Source organism: Canis lupus, chromosome 20, assembly GCF_011100685.1.
Source record: "Canis lupus familiaris isolate Mischka breed German Shepherd chromosome 20, alternate assembly UU_Cfam_GSD_1.0, whole genome shotgun sequence".
Lineage (NCBI taxonomy): Eukaryota > Metazoa > Chordata > Mammalia > Carnivora > Canidae > Canis > Canis lupus.
Window position 1 is genome coordinate 40,484,041 of NC_049241.1, and position 17,385 is coordinate 40,501,425.

Below are 17,385 nucleotides of genomic sequence, written 5' to 3' on the forward strand. Positions count from 1 at the left end.
TGATATGGAGCCACAGCATTCCCAGGGTAGGCACCATGAGAGAACCAGAAAAGGTGATGCAGGCTATGACTTCATTGAGGGAGCCATCACAAGATCTATAGGTGGTGATGGTGCTGTAATAAATCCTTCAGTGGGATCAAGTACAGAGGGGATAGTGGATGTGGCAGGCACCGTGCTCATAAGTACCTTTGTTGTGGGCTAGGTACCTGCAGCTGTGGACTCAGCACAGAAGTGGTGTGGCTGAGGCTCTGCTTGGTGCCTCTCCATGGCACCACTGGACTGCATCCCCCCCGCTCAGTGCCTGCACCTGGCATTGCCTGGGCTGGACATCAGGCTGGAGCCATGGGGACCAAGAGTCAGGACCGGATTTAGATATCGATGCAGCGTGTGGCACTGGGCAGAACCTGGATGTTGTCATCATGTGGAATTTGGTCATTAGTGGGATATGCAGGACACAAAGCAGGACACAATGTGAATGGATTGCAATCAGTATTCTGCCCAGTTCTTGAAGGTCCACAAGTATCAGTGACACCAAAGCCTCAAATAGCCTGAGTTCAAATCCCAAATTTTGGGATCTCCTCACCATCCCAGCAGTTCCAGTTCCACAAAGAATACAGATTGTTCTGTTATACCCCGATTCTCAGCAGGTCCTGAAAGTCCAATGAGACTGGGGAGATTTCCCCAAGCACAATAGGCTTCATCATGAAGACCGAATCTCCTCTGCCCCACCAAACCCCAACTTAAATAAAATATCTTGTCAAATATTTGCAGATGGATTTCTAGGTCTAATTTGCTTGTGGTCTTTGTGACATTTGCATGCTTTGGCAAGGGAGGGTAAGTGTGTCAGATTTTAAACCACATCATAACCGAGCATCTCGGAGGTCCTTCCTGGCCCAAACCCCTCTGTCTCCTGGTCAGGTGTGTCTAGGTGGGCGCCTAAAAGTACTGGACTTATGGAGCCCCTCTATCTGCCATTAGGCACATTATGTGTGCTGGAGTCTTTACCGCATTTCCCCTGGAATCTTTTTTTTTTTTTTAATTTTTTTATTTATTTATGATAGTCACACACAGAGAGAGAGAGAGGCAGAGACACAGGCAGAGGGAGAAGCAGGCTCCATGCGCCGGGAGCCCGATGTGGGATTCAATCCCGGGTCTCCAGGATCGCGCCCTGGGCCAAAGGCAGGCGCCAAACCGCTGCGCCACCCAGGGATCCCTTCCCCTGGAATCTTGAACGGATTTCCCGGAGCTCAGGGAGGGTTGGTTGGTTGGTTTTTCTCAACTGTTTCCATGACTACTCCAAAGCTGTGACGTCAGAACCGTAATAGGAACTCGCAGTTGCTCCCAATAACAGAACTGGCATGGTCCGAAGGTTTCCTGCTTCTATGCTGAACACCTTCCCTCCGTCCGCGGCAAATACCCCCTGAGGTTCTGCCGCCCACTACCACTGCGCTTCTTCAAGAGATCGGAGGCACGAAGACGGAAGTGAAGCGCCCGGAAAGGCCGGAGTGGGCGGCCTCTGTTCTTTAAATGGCGCCGACGAGCCCGGCTAGCCCGCCCCTTCCTTCCAGGAAGGCCACCATTGGCTTTCCTGGCGGTTTCGCTCTTCTATTGGTCAGTGGCCTACTACCAACGTGCAGATTGGCCCCAAAGTTTTCTTTCGGTTTCCGGTGTCCCAACAATGGCGGCTCTGGACTCCCTGTCACTCTTCACTGGCCTTGGCCTGAGCGAACATAAGGCCAGGGAGACGCTCAAGAACACGGCTCTGAGCGCGCAGCTGCGCGAGGCGGCAACCCAGGTGCGAGTCCCTCTGCCCTTGGTCCTGGCTGCGGACTGTGCTCCAGTGCGGTGCTAGGTCCCGATCCCGAGTCTGATCCCGATCCCAATCTACCAACTTTGTCTGACTCGCTTTTCTTACTGGGCGTGGGCTTCTCTCCTGACCCCTTGGACCTCAGGCACAGCAGACTCTGGGCTCCACCATTGACAAAGCTACCGGGACCCTGCTGTATGGCTTGGCATCCCGACTAAGGGATCCCCGGCGTCTCTCTTTCCTTGTGAGCTACATAGCCAATAAGAAGATCCACACGGAGCTCCAGCTGAGTGGTAAGATCCCTGACTGCCCTGCCACTTCCACCTCCAACTCCTCTCTTCAGCCAAGACCTCTATCTGCCCTTTCTGCCAAGTCCCCCAGTGTCTCTCCATATGCTCCTACTGCACTCCTCTCTAAACCCAGGTCCTGGCAATGAAGGGTGGAGAGGCCTCCTCTGGTGAGACTGGGGAACTGTGTAGGTCTGAGGGAGAGCCTCTCTCGGAACAGGATTCTTTCCTATTGTCTCAAGGCTTCTCTAGGATGGTGTAAGGCTCAACCTCTGAGGAGGCCAGTCAACCTCTCAGGAGGCCAAACTGTGACAGGGGTTTCATGGGGTTAGGGCCTTGTCTTGGAGCTGAGATTCCACTCGTTGATTCTCCTTTCTTAGCTGCCCTTGAATATGTGCGAAGTCATCCCCTGGACCCCATCAACACCGAGGACTTTGAGCAGGAATGTGGAGTGGGTGTCATGGTGACCCCAGAGCAGATTGAGGAGGCTGTGAGTCTTTTCTTAGACATCGGGTACCTCTTTACTACTGACCCTGGAAAGGAGTGGCTCAGCTTCTCCACCCAGGAAGACAGGGTGAGTGTGTGGGTCCCTAGAGCATTTCTGAAGGACAATTGTTCTGAACCACATGGTTTGGCTTTCTGCAGGTGGAGGCTGCCATAAATCGCCACCGTCCCCAGCTCCTGGAGGAGCGTTATCGTTTCAACATGGGACTGCTGATGGGTGAGGAGGGCCTGGGGGCAGAGGTCTATGTTGTTCTCCCTCCCTGGTCATGCCTTTTAGGGGAGGGCATAAGTGAGAGAGAGAGGAGAAGGAGCAATAGAAGCATTAAAAAAAAAAAAAAAGATTTATTTATTTGTTCATTCATTCATTCATTCATTCATGAGAGATACAGAAGAGAGGCAGAGACATAGAAAGACGGAGAAGCAGGGTCCTCACTGGGAGCTCAATGAGGGACTTGATTCCCCAACCTGGGATCATACCCTGAGCCCAAGGAAGACGCTCAACCGCTCAGCCACCCAGGTGTCAGAATAGGAGCATTTTTAAAGTGGTCTCGCTAGGCCCAGGCTCTGGTTCTTGAGGTCAGCCAGGACTTTTTCTCGGGAAAGAGTAGGAAGTATCCTTCTTGGCTCTTCTGCAGCTCCTTGTGCCCATGTTTCTAGGAGAGGCTCGAGCTGTGCTCAAGTGGGCAGATGGCAAAATGATCAAGCACGAAGTGGACATGCAGGTAGGTAACTTCTTGAAGTAAAGCAGGCAAAAATTCTGCCATGCACAGTGCCTAGAGTCCACTGAGGGATAAATGGGGGCAGGAGGGGAAGACACCCTGTCCATATTTTGACAAGGGAGAACAGAGCCTAGTATGGAGGGCAGCACCTTGGTGAGTAGTAAAAGGCTGGAGCCTCTGGATTATGCCTGTTTTCGGGTGAGTTGCTTTCTTCTTAACCTCAGTTTCCTCATCTTGTAAATAGAGACGATATGGCCTTCATCTCAGATGATGGCATAGAATCACAAAAGGCTGATGACTGAGGTAGTTTGTTATCTTGATGCTAAGCCCACAGTACTTTTCTGTAAGTGGCAGTTTTTGTTACCTGTTTTCTTATCAGCTTTTGGACTCTCAGAGGGGAAAGAGACTTTGAGGCCAGTAGAACCATGTGAGGAGCAGAAGTGGGATGGGCTAGGTAGGTTCTTCAAGGCAGTGTTGGTAGACAAGCCAGGAAGCCCTTAGGTGGGTAGGGGGCATCAATCAGGCGTTCCTTGAAACAGAACACTCCTGTCTCAGCCCTGACTCTGGTTTCTGCTCAGGTTCTTCACCTTCTGGGTCCCAAGACTGAGACTGATCTGGAGAAGAAACCCAAGGTGGGGCTCAGTATGGTACTGTATCCCTGGGGATGAAGTGTGGTGGGGTGAGACTTCAGACTGGGGAAGGGAATATCTGACCCCAGTGATCGCAGGACCCTGACCCAACTTTTGGGCTTCTCTCAGGTATCAAAAGCTCGGCTAGAAGAAAAAGACCAGAGGACAGCAAAGGTCCTGATGGAGAATGGTGAGAGGCTTGAGGTCCCTGCCACATTCAGCTTCCTGACTTCTGGGCTTTTCACCTGATGGGTTTTTATAGCCCAGTCTCCTCAGGCCGTTAGCTTACTCATCACCCTGCCTTCTGCCAAACTGCAATTCTTGGTGTTTCCTTTGTTCCCATTACCTAGAGACTAGCATGAGGAAACTGAGGAGTCTGGCTCAGTATCTCTTGTCTCGGAAGTTAGGGAAAGAGGGACCTGCTTGGCTCTCTTCTGGTTGTGGAATATAGGTAGTACCAAGAGGTACCTCCCTGAGCTGGATGGGATAGGTGTATTCAGAGGATAAGTTTTCCTTGTTCTGTTCTTCATAGGTGAGGCTGCAGACCAGACCCTGTCTCTGATTGAGCAGCTTCGAGGGGAAGCACTTAAGTTCCACAAGCCTGGTGAGCTGGCAGATCAAAACCCCGGGGGAGGGTAAGATCTTGATAGCAACTCTTACAGCCAGGGTAGGGAGCCTTGGGCTGCAGCCTAGTCCTCAGGCTTATTCTGGCCCTGGCAGGTGAGAACTACAAGACCCCAGGCTATGTGACCACTCCACATACCATGGATCTACTGAAGCAGCACCTGGAGATCACTGGAGGACAGGTGTGTGGAAGTACTGTCAGGCAAGTTAGTGCTGTCAACACGGCAGGGGGCCTGGGCTGCCTTCATACTTCTCCATCTATCCTATCACTGTGGCCTCCCTGCAAAGGAGCATCTATTCCTTTAGGGGAGTCAGTTCTGGCTTAATTCCCCTGTTCCCATTTCCTTTATCTCAGGTACGTACTCGGTTCCCGCCAGAACCCAATGGAATCCTGCACATAGGACATGCCAAAGCCATCAATTTCAACTTCGGCTATGCCAAGGTGAGTGTGTAGGGATGTGACAATCAGGGTGATGCCTTGTTACTCCCAAGACTGGATACCAAAAAGGTGTCCCTGCCTTTCCTGCTGCTCCTATGATGTGCCCAGATCAGACACATGCCCAGAGGCCAGGAGGGGAATCACATATGTGATATGAGGCTAGGAATTCATTTGGCTCATTGGGATAAAGCTCTAGGTAGTGAGTTCAACTCTGGTGAAATGCCCAGTGCAACCCCTCAGGCTTAGAAAGAGGATGTTTGAAGTTGGTGTAAAGGCATTTAGATATAGAAAGATGAGTGAAATTTCTAAAGGCATTTTCAATTCTGACATGGGAGAGCTCTGAGAATGTCTGAGTTCGGTGAGTTGGACTCTGGGAGCTGATGATGTGAGAGCTCACAGATTCTGTGACTCTCCTAGGCCAACAATGGGATCTGTTTTCTGCGCTTTGATGACACCAATCCTGAGAAAGAGGAAGCAAAGTTCTTCACTGCCATCTGTGACATGGTGACCTGGCTGGGTATGGGCTGGGCAAGGCCTGGGAAGAAAGACCTGGGTCAGTGGGCCTCTTGAGCTATGGCTTGCATTGGGTGTTGCTAACTGGTACTCATATTGTCTTTTTCTGCCCCAGGTTACACTCCTTACAAGGTTACATATGCCTCTGACTATTTTGACCAGCTGTATGCCTGGGCTGTGGAACTCATCCATAGGTGAGGCCAGGGCCATCCTGTAGAGCCAGGTAGGCTGCCCAGGACATAGCCATCCTGGGTACTCACACTTCTTCCACTTAGGGGCCAGGCCTATGTGTGCCACCAGCGAGGAGAGGAACTCAAGGGGCATAACTCATTGCCCTCACCCTGGAGAGACCGTCCAATAGAGGAGTCACTGCTGCTCTTTGAGGTGGGGTTCTGGAGGGGTATTTGGATCTGGGTGGGCCAGAGTGCTAAGGAGGAGATGCCCCTGTGCTGAGAGGCAGCCTGAGCCCTTGCTCCTGTCAGGCAATGCGCAAGGGCAAGTTTGCGGAGGGTGAGGCCACACTGCGGATGAAGCTGGTGATGGAGGATGGCAAGATGGACCCTGTGGCCTATCGAGTCAAGTATACACCACACCATCGCACAGGGGACACCTGGTGGGTGTGAGCATGGGGTGGGGCTGTGGAGTTGTAGAGTGGGATGGTGGGTCTGGATGGTGGGGCCCATTGCCTATGCCCTGCAGGTGCATCTATCCCACCTATGACTACACACACTGCCTCTGTGACTCCATCGAGCACATCACCCACTCACTCTGCACCAAGGAATTCCAGGCCCGGTGAGGGAGCTGGGCCCACGGGGTGGGTAGGGCCAGTGGGATTCCAGTAGCCCTTCCTGTGGTGTCTCTCTGGTCTGAGGTGACCAGACCTGACTCTACCCTCCTACCCCAGACGCTCTTCCTACTTCTGGCTGTGCAATGCATTGGATGTCTATTGCCCTGTTCAGTGGGAGTATGGTCGTCTCAACCTTCACTATGCTGTTGTGTCTAAGAGGAAGATTCTCCAGCTTGTGGCAGCTGGTGCTGTGCGGTAGGTGTGATTGTTTGCCTCGCTGAAGGTTGGAAGTAACTAGTGGTGTATACTGCCAAAGGCTTTCTCACCACCTTCTTGCCTACAGGGACTGGGACGACCCACGGCTCTTCACACTCACAGCCTTACGACGGCGGGGCTTTCCGCCTGAGGCCATCAACAACTTCTGTGCTCGGGTATAGCCCAGTGGGCTGGGTGAGCAGGTGAGGGCTGAGCAAAGCAGTGTGTGGTTTTGGCTGTGAGTGATGCTGATCTTTCATGATAGGTGGGTGTGACAGTGGCACAGACCACAATGGAACCCCATCTGCTAGAAGCCTGTGTGCGTGATGTGCTGAATGACACAGCCCCACGGGCCATGGCTGTGCTGGAGCCATTACAGGTCATCATCACCAACTTTCCTTCTACCAAGGTAGGTGTGCCTCCACGTGTGATATGTTGTGGGGGTGTACTTAGGTCTGGGTATGGGGATCCCAGTGCCTAGTGTAACTCAGACACCTATCTCCTGCTATAGTCCTTAGACATCCAGGTTCCCAACTTCCCAGCTGATGAGACCAAGGGCTTCCATCAGATTCCCTTTGGATCCATGATCTTCATTGAAAGGACTGACTTTAAAGAGGTAAGTGGGGGTGTGAAGGGTCCTATTTGATGCTGAGCCCAGTCCTGAGATCTCATCTCTTCTGTCAGTCCACCTACTTCCTACTTCAGATGAACCAGCGCCTGCCAGACATGGGGGTGGGGGAGAAGCCTCTTGTACCTGTTTGGCCCATGCAGTCTTGTGTCCACACCACTTCCTACCTCTAGGAGCCAGAGCCAGGCTATAAGCGCCTGGCGTGGGGCCAGCCTGTGGGCCTGAGGCATACAGGCTACGTCATCGAGCTGCAGCATGTTGTCAAGGTGAGAGCAGGCTGTAGCCTTCCTCCTTCAATGCCTGCTGCGGGGAAGATCTGGGTGCATGCAGCCTGCAGTCCTAGTAGTGGTCCCTAGGTCTAATTGTAGGCCCCTTGACTTCCAGGGCCCCAGTGGCTGTGTAGAGAGCCTGGAGGTGACCTGTAGACGAGCAGATGCTGCAGAAAAGCCCAAGGCCTTTATTCACTGGGTGTCACAGCCTCTGACTTGTGAGATTCGCCTTTATGAGCGACTGTGAGTGAACAGAGCTGGGGTATAGGGAGATATAAGATGGGCATTGCCTGCTATGGCTACTTAGCTAGAGTCTGATCTTCCTTCTGGCTGCAGATTTCAGCACAAGAACCCTGAGGATCCTGCTGAGGTGCCTGGTGGATTCTTAAGTGACCTGAACCCAGTAGGCTCATTAGGGTGTAAGGTGGAGGGTGGTGGGTCTCCCTGGGTGGATGCCCACCTGAATTCCTTGCCCACAGGCATCGCTACAAGTGGTGGAGGCAGCGTTAGTGGACTGCTCTGTGGCCCTGGCAAAGCCCTTTGACAAGTTCCAGTTTGAGCGGCTTGGCTACTTCTCCTTGGATCCAGACAGCTGCCAGGGACAGGTGCTTGAATTTACCTGTCTGACCTTTGCACAACAGTGACAGTGGTGGCTGCCATTTACTGTGCTAACTGCTCTGCCAACATTCCATTATTTAATCCTTACCACCTGAGATGGGGTTCATATTTTACTGATGAGGAAACAGGTTCAGAGATCCATGCACAAAATTTTGGACCCTGCTTTTCTTACTCAAGGTATAGGGGTCAGGCATAGTCGTTGTTATAATCTCTATAAAGTAGAGGTCCAGAGCCATCTAGTCCCCTACCCAAAGTCAGAAAGTTATTGAGAACCCGAGTGTCCTAACTATCAGCTCCTCTGGAATGGGGTGAGGGTAGGGTCTGGTGAGGTCTGGTCCTCATAGCCTGGTTCTGGCTTGATAATTCTTCCCCCTCTGCCATCCAGCTTGTCTTCAACCGGACTGTCACTCTTAAGGAGGACCCAGGAAAGGTGTGAGCTGTAAGGAAGCCCCATGGACCTACCTCATGCTTCTGGAGGCTAGGGATACCCTAGACTCCGTGTCAATAAAAAACAGCTAAATCTCCTGGAGTCCGTGTGTTCTCTGTTTGCACTTCCAGCCCTTGAGGACCTTAGAGACTTGCTGGGGGTAGGGAGTAGGTGCACTGCACACAGAGCAGTACTGACAGCTTTGAAACCATTGATGCACTTCTTAGTACTCAAGCGCAGGGACCTGGGCCTGATTCAAAATCCTCTATACCTGGTCTGAGGGACTAGCAATCTCTGGGTGCTTTTCCACTGTTAGGAACCTTTTGCTACAAGGATCTGGAGGGTTTGTGTCTGCCTGCGTGCCTAGGCAGGTGAAAACACACATGGTTTCAGTCCAGTCATTCAGCAAATAATCATTAATTGCTTACTACATGCCAGGCACAATGAGAAGAGGAAGACTTGTGCAGTGGCCTTCTCAGTTGACCATCTAGTTGGGGAGACAGAGGGTGACCAGGCACTGTGCAAAAGAGGTCTCCCTGGAGCCTGTGCAAGGCTGGAGGAAGTTCCTGACCAAGCCTGTGCCTCAGACTACTCTCAGGCGGTGATTCCTTAGGGAACCCATAAGGGCCAAAGAGATGTTTGCCAACGCAGGAGGAACAAGTGCAAAGACCCTAAGGCCCTTTTAAGAAAGCCTATAGCAGACTGGTTGCCCTCTGGGACAGTGTGGGCTACCACTGAGGTCCAAGTGTCCCTGCAGCTTTAACACCCTCCACATTTTCCCTGTATACAAACACCAGGCTACCAGAGGCCCGCTTTAAGGTGGACTGGGTCCTGGAAAGCTGGATTAGGACGACAGCAGATTGAGGAGGGGGTTCCCAAACGTTAAAGACTCCTGCAAGAGAGTGACTCTAAGCTTCCCAGGTGAGACGATGATACGGGGGCGCAGGGCCTAGGTCAAGGGCTGTGGGGGCTACCTTAAGCAAGAGACGGGGCCCCGCCCCACGTGGGGCTGCGCGACTAAAGGAGGCCCAAGCACGCTGCAGAAGGTGGGTCCAGAGAGCAAGCTTGGATCCCCAACCCGCCCAGGCTCCAACTCCCGGCAGATCTCCAGCCGTGGCCCCGCCCAGCATGGAGGGGCGTTCGAGGGCGGGGCGCTCCGTCCTACACTCCTGGCTTTTCTCGCTGTTTCTGCAGCCCGAGGCCCAGCCTCTTGCCTCGGTAGAAGCGTTCCCTTTAAGTTTGGCCAGGAGGCAGCCTCAACTCTCGCGGGATCCGACGCTTCGGTTATCGCGAGAGGGGCATTCGGCACCCATTGGCTGTGAGGGTTGAATGTAAGATGGCGCCCAGGGAGCTGTGAGGGGAAAATCCTGTCGGTCTTGGAGCGGCGACGGCGGAACCGGGGCCCCAAGCGGTGCGGCGGGGCCGGCGGGTAGAGCGGCGGCGGCGGCGGCGGCGACGACGACGACGACGACGTCGCCGGGTGAGGGCTGCAGTGGGGGCAGGGATGTGGCGAACCTGCGGGCCTGAGACAGCGGGCCCACCCCACACAACGGCGGGCGGGGGCGGGCGGGCGGGCCGCTGCCACTGGGCCCAGGAGACCTCGGGGCGGCTCCGGAACGGAGAATGCCCCTGGGCTCGCGCGCTCCCGCCCCTTGTGGGGTGGGGAGAGGCCGGTCGGGGACTAGGGTGGGCGCGGCGCGCGAACGCGCACTGGTGCTCGCGCGCGGCCTGGCCTGTTTATACACGGGCGCGCGCGCGCTGTGCGGCCCTCTTGGTGCGCGTGTCCGCCGACGTGCGCGTTCCCGGTTCGGATATCTCCGCTCTTGGAGCTGCGGCCCTTGGGCAAGAGCGGCTTTCTGTGGCGCGCGCCCGCCCGCGACCCCTGGCTTCGGGACGCGCGCCCTGCTGTTGGGTGGTGGCGGCGCCGCCGCCGCGAGGACGCGCAGGACACCTCTGCTGCGTGGAGCGGCGGCGAGCTGGCGGGCAGCTCGCAGTGTGAGGAAGGTTGTGGGTTGGGCCCTTCCTGCTCTGGTGACGTCCCCGGACCGCTGCGGCCTAGGCCTGGGGAGAAACCAACCGGCTTTGCCGTCTGACTTGAGGCTCCGCTTCTCTGCGAGGCGGGCGAGATTGCTCGTTCTTCTCGAAGAATGCAGTGACCTGAGGCCAGTGTGTGGGGACGGTGCTGCCCTGTTTCTGAAACTGAGCCCTGTAGGTCTTTGAGGGCAGCGAGCCCACTCGAATGTCCTCACCTTCCTTGTTCTGGTGCTTTGTGCTGGAGAGGGAAGGTTAATCCTGGAAGGCTCTTCAGCAGTACCTGTTTTCTTGTCATTGGGAAGTAATTCTTCCATAAGCGCAATTCCCACACGTCACCTCTGTGCGCTCCGGAAGGGGATCCTTTTCTGTGGTCGTGAAACTACCCGAGCTTTAAAATTCCACTTCACATCTTTAAATGCAGCCTTTTCTTCTGTGTGGGTGGGAGGGGCTTACGTGTACTCTGTTAGACTAAGGAAGGCCCGCTGTCGTTCAGCCAGAAAGTTGCCCAGAACAAAATTAAGTAACCTGAGAAATCTGTGTTTTTGCCATCTTTTATAATTATAAAATTTCCCAACAGAAATTTTAAAAATCTGTTCATGTATCACTGCAGAAGTCACTTTTGATGTAGAATTTCAATCCTTTTCAGGTTTTTTGTTGTTCTGGTGCTAGGGGAGTTCTAGGTTTGTCCTAGAGAAATATGCACTTTTGTCTAAGACAAGACGTCTGACTGTTGTACAGTCTTGCTTAATTGAGTTGAAGGAAAAAGAAGCTGAGAGGAGGTTAAATTAGCAACTAAATTTAATGATGGGGGTCGTTCTTTTAAAATATTATATTTTAAGAACGAAGTTAAAATTTAAAAAGAGGCTGAGGATGGAAAGGACTTCTTTGTTCTATCTTCTTCAGAATGTTACAAGTCTTAAGAACTCAGGACAAGCAGCAGAAATACATGCAACATGGTGACTGGTGAGTTAAAATCATTCATATGCTGAAATATGTGTGCAGTCTTTTTCCTAGTAATACTGAAACATTACAAATCCTGCCAATCATCCTGGGTGCTGACAAACTACTAAGTGCTGGGAAATTGAAGATGTGCATCTTTGAATCCAGCCAGTTTGCTGCTTGAACAATTTTATCTTGAAATGTAAGTCAGTGCAACTTTCAGGTTTTAGCAGGAGGAACCCACCAGCTTTTCTAAGGACCTTAAATGGTTCAAAGAGAAGCAGTAAAGTTTGAGATACACTTAAAATTTTTAATACACCTTTTAGGCCTGCTTGTTCTGGGATATCTTTTTTTTTTTTTTTAATTATTAAGTTTGAGATCTGCCTTTCAAATTGTTTGTAGATAATGTTTTTTTTTTTTTAAGCTCATTAACTTAGATTTACCTATTAGAAGATGTCCTACTTCCAGCCCTCTGTGATGAATGATTCGTGTACCTTTTCGTGAACCTTTGCTTTTCACATCCCCTTTCTAGTTTATGTTGTTGGTATTTCACACAAAAGATCATATAGGGGTTCAGGTTTCTTACAACTTTGAATTGCTCCCAAAGGTAACCAAAATAAGTCAGGGGCTTGTTAGTTGTAGCTGTCTTCCATTATGACAGGTTCAGAATTAGGGATCTCTTCTTTAAGCTTGCATGCTGTCTTTCGATTTAATCAGTTGTGGTTTGTCCTCTATGTGCCATGCTTCTTGTCTACTTTTTAAATGGCCACCCTTCATCTGTAATGGTCTTTTATTTTATTTCTCAGCCTCAGAATGAGGTGTTACATGAACACCTGTTCTATTACTTTGTACTTGGTTGCACTGCATTTTATTCCAGATGTTTTAAGTTCTCTCCAGGCTAAATGCTTCATTTGTCACACTGGATTGTGATTTCTGATTGTGGCTGCATGAAGAAATGATAGATTAACCTCTTGCTTTGCTGAAAAGGGGAAGAGAATGAACCTTTGGTGTCACATTTGAGGCTAGAGCAAAATGGTAGAGCTGGTGGGCTGTGTCAGAAAGCTTTTTTTTTTTTTTTTAAACCTATCTGTGAATTCAGGTGATCTTTATAAAATTTAATGAAAAATTATAAATTGAACCACACTGCCACCTCTTCAAGTAGAACAATGGCAGCATCCCAGCACCCTTCATAGGTCCCTTCCTGGTCATAGTTTCTCAACTACTAGTGCTAATTACCATTCTGATTTCTGTGACAATCATGTTCCTTTTACTTTTGTCACCCTTGTATCCCTCAACAACATAGTTTTGTTTGCTTTTGAGTTTTATGTAAATAGAATTGTTCTGTATTTTATGTTTTCCTCCTTTAGGCATTGCTAAATTCACCCACGTAATGTGTTATCATAGTTCATTCATTCCAGTTTCCTTATAGTATTCAGTTATATGTTTATACTATAATTTACTTTTGCCTTCTACTATTGATAGACACCTGGATTCCTTCCACTTTGTGACTATTACTAACAATGCTACTGTGAACATTTTTATAGGAGTATCTTTCTATATGTGTGTGTCATACACACCTAGGGATAGAATTGTTGGGTTATAAGGAATGAATAATGTCAGCTTTACTGGTTAATGCAAATGGTTGTGCCAATTTATAGTTCATCAATCTTTGGCAGGAATGTGAATTTAAGTTCCTGATTGAAAGTGTGTTGCCCTAAAACAGAAACCATGGCAAAAATGCCCTAAATCAGGAACTCCTCTGGTAAAGGCATGGGGCAGATGAATGGTCCGATGGGGTAATACCGGTCACAAACCCTGTATTGGTTTAGTATCTTTAAGAATAGACATGTATCCCAATTTGGTTTTTTTTGAAATGACTATGTTAATTAGGACAGATGTAACTGTAACTCCTTAAAGTAGAAATTGATTTATTTTTTAATGGAATGTATCCTTCAAACCAGACTTACAAAGCTATGAGCAGCCATTGGTAGAGTAGATGTGAACCATGAGAAGGGCCCAAGAACATGACTGGGTAAACCGGAGGAGGCAGGGGTCTGAGGCAGCTCAGAGTTTTCTTCTCTTAGTTCATCCTCATATTCAAGACCCAATTTGTGGAGCTGCATTGGGAGTGGGAAGAGGTATCAAAAATTTGGGGACACCCAAGATAAGATGATTCTGGTGAGTACTTAAGTCTTGTCTTAGTACCTAAATAGAAAAAAGAAAGAAATTGACAAAGAGACCTATAAAAATGTAATAGATTGTTGCTTTGGAATAACTTTTTCCATCATACCCGCTTGTGTTCTAATGATAACATGATAAAAGTAAGGGCATCTGGGTGGCTCAGTTTGTTCAATGTCTGCCTTCGGCTCAGGTTAGGATCCCAGAACTTGAGCCCTGCTTTGGGCTTCCTGCTCAGTGGGGAATCTGCATCTCCCTCTCCCATTCCCACTCCTGCTCCCCCTGCTTGTGTGCATCCTTGTGCCATCTCTTTCTCTCTCTGTTAAATAAATAAAATCTTTAAAAAAATTTTTTTTAAGTAATAAAAGTAATGATAACTGTCATACACTCAGGGCCTAAATCTAGTCAGACACTCTGCTAAGCTCCAGTAGAAGGTACAGGGGAAATACTAGTGATTAATGGGTGAATGAATACAAGTGAAAATTTCCAGGTCTGTTGGTGTGGGGTAGGTCTGTTTATTGTTTTGCAAAGCAACTATGCTTAAAAGTATTCAGAAGCAAATGCTTGTTTACAGACTTCCCTACCCCCAAAAGCCCCAAAGCGTTTTTCCTCTTTCCTTTTTGACCCCAGAAATTGGGAGTACTCTACTGTCCCTCCAGCTTCATGTTTTTCTGATGTAGAAAACATGAAGTATTTTCTGAAGTATTTTAATCAGTTTATTTACTGTTCCTCACCAAATCTTTGACTTGAAGCAAGTTAAGAATCTTGCTTCTTTGGGGGGTTGGAGAGAGTTTATCCATTTCTTCATTACCAGTGTTCACCCTTCTGTTTCTTATGAGCAGTATTTTGAAGGAGTTAACAGTCTTCATTATTATGCAAGCTGTGGTGCTTCATAATTTTATTTTTTAAAGATTTGTTTATTGGGGATCCCTGGGTGGCTCAGCGGTTTAGCACCTGCCTTTGGCCGGCCCCGGGCGTGATCCTGGAGTCCCGGGATTGAGTCCCACATCAGGCTCCCTGCAGGGAGCCTGCTTCTCCCTCTGCCTGTGTCTCTGCCTCCCTCTCTCTCTCTCATGAATAAATAAAATCTTAAAAAAAAATTATTCATAAGAGGCAGAGAGAGGGAGGCAGAGACACAGGCAGAGGGAGAAGCAGACTCTATGGAAGGGAGCCCGATGTGGGGGACTCATTTCGGATCCTAGGATCACGCCCTGAGCCAGAGGCAGATGCTCAACTGCTGAGCCACCGAGGTGTCCCATGGAGTTTCAGATTTTGAGGGAAAAATCATGTTATGATCAGCCAGAACTGTTTGTGTCTGTTATTTTTATTGTATAATCACTGTGTAAAAATGATTAATGTTAATTATCTTTTTGATTTAATACAAATTGTGAAGAATACAAATTAAACAAGAAGAAATTTGAGTTCTCTGTGATTCTACTGCCAAGGCATAACTAGAGTTATTTTGTGTCTCTTTTCCCATTAGGTGTATAAACAATACTGGGATGTATAAATAAAACTGTATTGCTTCCCTTCTCATACGTAATTTAAATAAACTTTGTGTTGAGGGGACAAGAAATCTTTCAGATACTTTTTCTTTTTTTAAGCTACTGTATTATAGAAAAATCTGTAGACTGACACAGTAAATGCTTAGGGGCAGACTTTCTTCATATGAATTTGGTATATGATAACAGTGGCATTTCGAGTCTGGGCAAAGGAATTTCAATAATTCAATAAACAATACAGGGACAAGTTGTTTGCTTTTGGAAAAAATAAAATTAGACTTTTACCTCACGTTATGCAAAATAAATTTTAAATTGATCAAAGCATTATATTAGAAAATCACATTATAAATTTAAAAATTATAAGTGATTAATGACCTGACCTTATGGTAGGGAAGGCTTTTTCTGAGCATAAAAACAAAAGAAGAAACTGTCATCACCACTATTGAGAATTTAATTTTTCTCAGTGTTTTTTTTTTTTTTTTCTCACTGACTAGTCTAAAATATTGAAATATATTTCTGAAGCTTTCCCTCTACTCTCCACCCCCTTCTAAGCACCACTTTTGTGTCAGATCAAATGCTGACTTAGTGTACTTTCATTATTGGGATGTGTCAGTCTGTTGGATACTGCCGAAGTGAGCAGGTTAAAAGGACAAGAAATGAAGCCATGTGTTTTTCAGTCTGTATAAATGGGCAGATTGGAATGTTCTTTTAAATTGGCCTTTTCAGTTAAACGTTTAAGTTCTCTAGGGGGCGCCTGGCTGGCTCAGTTAGTAGGGCATGCAACTCTTGATCTCTGAGTTGTTGAGTTTGAGCCTCACATTGGGTATAGAGATTACTTAAAATCTAAAAAAACAAAACAAAACAAAACAAAAACAGTTTTTGTAAGTTCTCCATTAATCCATTATTGGTTAAAATTTTTGGCTTCCTCTGATTCATTGGTTCTCAAATGATTCTGTGGACTTGTACAGAGTCAGTGAAGAACCTCCTAGAGGCTTAGTGAAAGTAAAAAGCAATGAGAATTGGGAAGCAATGGCTTCTGCCTGAAGCTCCACTGGCTCTAAGTTTGGAGCACCACAGAGGGTTGTTTTTTTTTTTTTTTTTTTTTTTTCCCCACAGAGGGTTTTTATACTTTGTAGTCTAAACTGTTTAAAATACAAAAGGTGGTTTTATCGTATAATATTTCAGGTATTTTCACAAGGATACAGAAGAATAGAATGAGTACCTATTTATGAGCCTTTAGCAACATTTACTGAGTTTTATAGAATTTTTCCTAGTTCAAGCTGTTGGTGGTTTTTTTTTTAATGAAATCTTAAAAGAATGAACTTTGAGACCTTATAGCAGATATATTTCTAAACTTCAATTTCATTCTTTCTTTTTTTAAATTAAATTAAATTCTTCTTCGCATAGAATCCACACCCAGTGTGGGGCCCAAAGCAAGGCTCCGACTCATGACCCTGAGTTCCTGGCCTGAGCTGAGATCAAGAGTCAGACACTTAAGTGACTGAGCCACCCAGGTGCCCCTTATTACATCCTTTTTGAGAGCTGAATATCCATGCATCTTATTTGTCCTTTTTGGAATAAGTTTATATTTGGACTAGAGTTTCTTATAGTGATTTATTTTAAGATACTATTCTAGAAAAACAGATAGGATTTGCTAATATCCCAAGTTTAATTTGGTATGAAATGCTTTTTTCTAAAACTAAATGATTGATTAATTAGAAGCTATACTCCTGGGGCGTCTGGGTGGCTCAGCCAGTTAAGCATCTGCCTTTGCCTCAGGTTGTGGTCCCCAAGGTCCTGGTATCAAGCCCCATATCCGGCTCCCTGCTTATCCGGGAGCCTGCTTCTCCCTCCCCCTCTGTGTGTTGCACGCGCTCTTTCAAATAAATAAAATCTTTTTAAAAAAAAGAAGAAGAAACTCTACTCCCTTTGCTAAATGCTTATCAAAAATGGAGGACACGGGAATTTAATTTCCTTCCCTTACGTAGTGGGAAGTCTAGAGATATTTGAACATTAATAAGTCTACAAATAGAGATTTAAAGCTATGAAAGTTTGGGCAGCTTGGGTGGCTCTGTGGTTTAGCGCTGCCTTCAGCCCAGGGCCTGATCCTGGAGACCTGGGATGGAGTCCCACGTTGGGCTCCCTGCATGGAGCCTGCTTCTCCCTCTACCTGTGTCTCTGCCTCTCTTTCTCTCTCTGTGTGTCTCTCATGAATAAATAAATAAA

The 17,385-nt window shown here is 48.1% G+C and overlaps 2 protein-coding genes across 5 annotated transcripts in view; both read left to right on the plus strand.

The window, feature by feature from the left end:
* The first annotated feature begins 1,365 nt into the window (after positions 1-1,365).
* QARS1 (glutaminyl-tRNA synthetase 1) lies at positions 1,366-8,608 on the plus strand. 2 transcript variants are annotated; one of them, XM_038566494.1, is made up of 24 exons: positions 1,366-1,795; positions 1,953-2,100; positions 2,475-2,584; positions 2,740-2,815; positions 3,256-3,320; positions 3,896-3,949; positions 4,076-4,136; positions 4,479-4,581; positions 4,647-4,752; positions 4,926-5,012; positions 5,427-5,526; positions 5,638-5,716; positions 5,798-5,906; positions 6,005-6,135; positions 6,222-6,314; positions 6,427-6,564; positions 6,653-6,740; positions 6,830-6,973; positions 7,076-7,180; positions 7,366-7,458; positions 7,577-7,704; positions 7,798-7,864; positions 7,941-8,066; positions 8,465-8,608. In XM_038566494.1, exons 1-24 carry the CDS (start codon positions 1,679-1,681, stop codon positions 8,513-8,515), a joined length of 2,379 nt encoding a protein of 792 aa, XP_038422422.1. In that variant the 5' UTR covers positions 1,366-1,678; the 3' UTR covers positions 8,516-8,608. The 2 variants fall into 2 exon arrangements, with proteins under 2 accessions (XP_038422422.1, XP_038422423.1); XM_038566495.1 differs by having other exon boundaries at positions 1,369-1,795; positions 4,479-4,550; positions 4,667-4,752.
* A 1,212-nt stretch (positions 8,609-9,820) lies between these two features.
* The window catches only part of QRICH1 (glutamine rich 1), a 49,072-nt gene continuing 41,507 nt past the window's right edge, over positions 9,821-17,385 (plus strand). The window contains exons 1-2 of one of the 3 annotated variants that reach the window (XM_038566496.1): positions 10,464-10,714; positions 11,444-11,503. The gene's annotated coding sequence lies outside the window, so the exon portion shown is untranslated. Of the gene's footprint in view, positions 9,987-10,463; positions 10,715-11,443; positions 11,504-11,542; positions 11,682-17,385 lie in introns of those variants that run through there. The other 2 variants (XM_038566497.1, XM_038566498.1) reach the window with 2 other exon arrangements.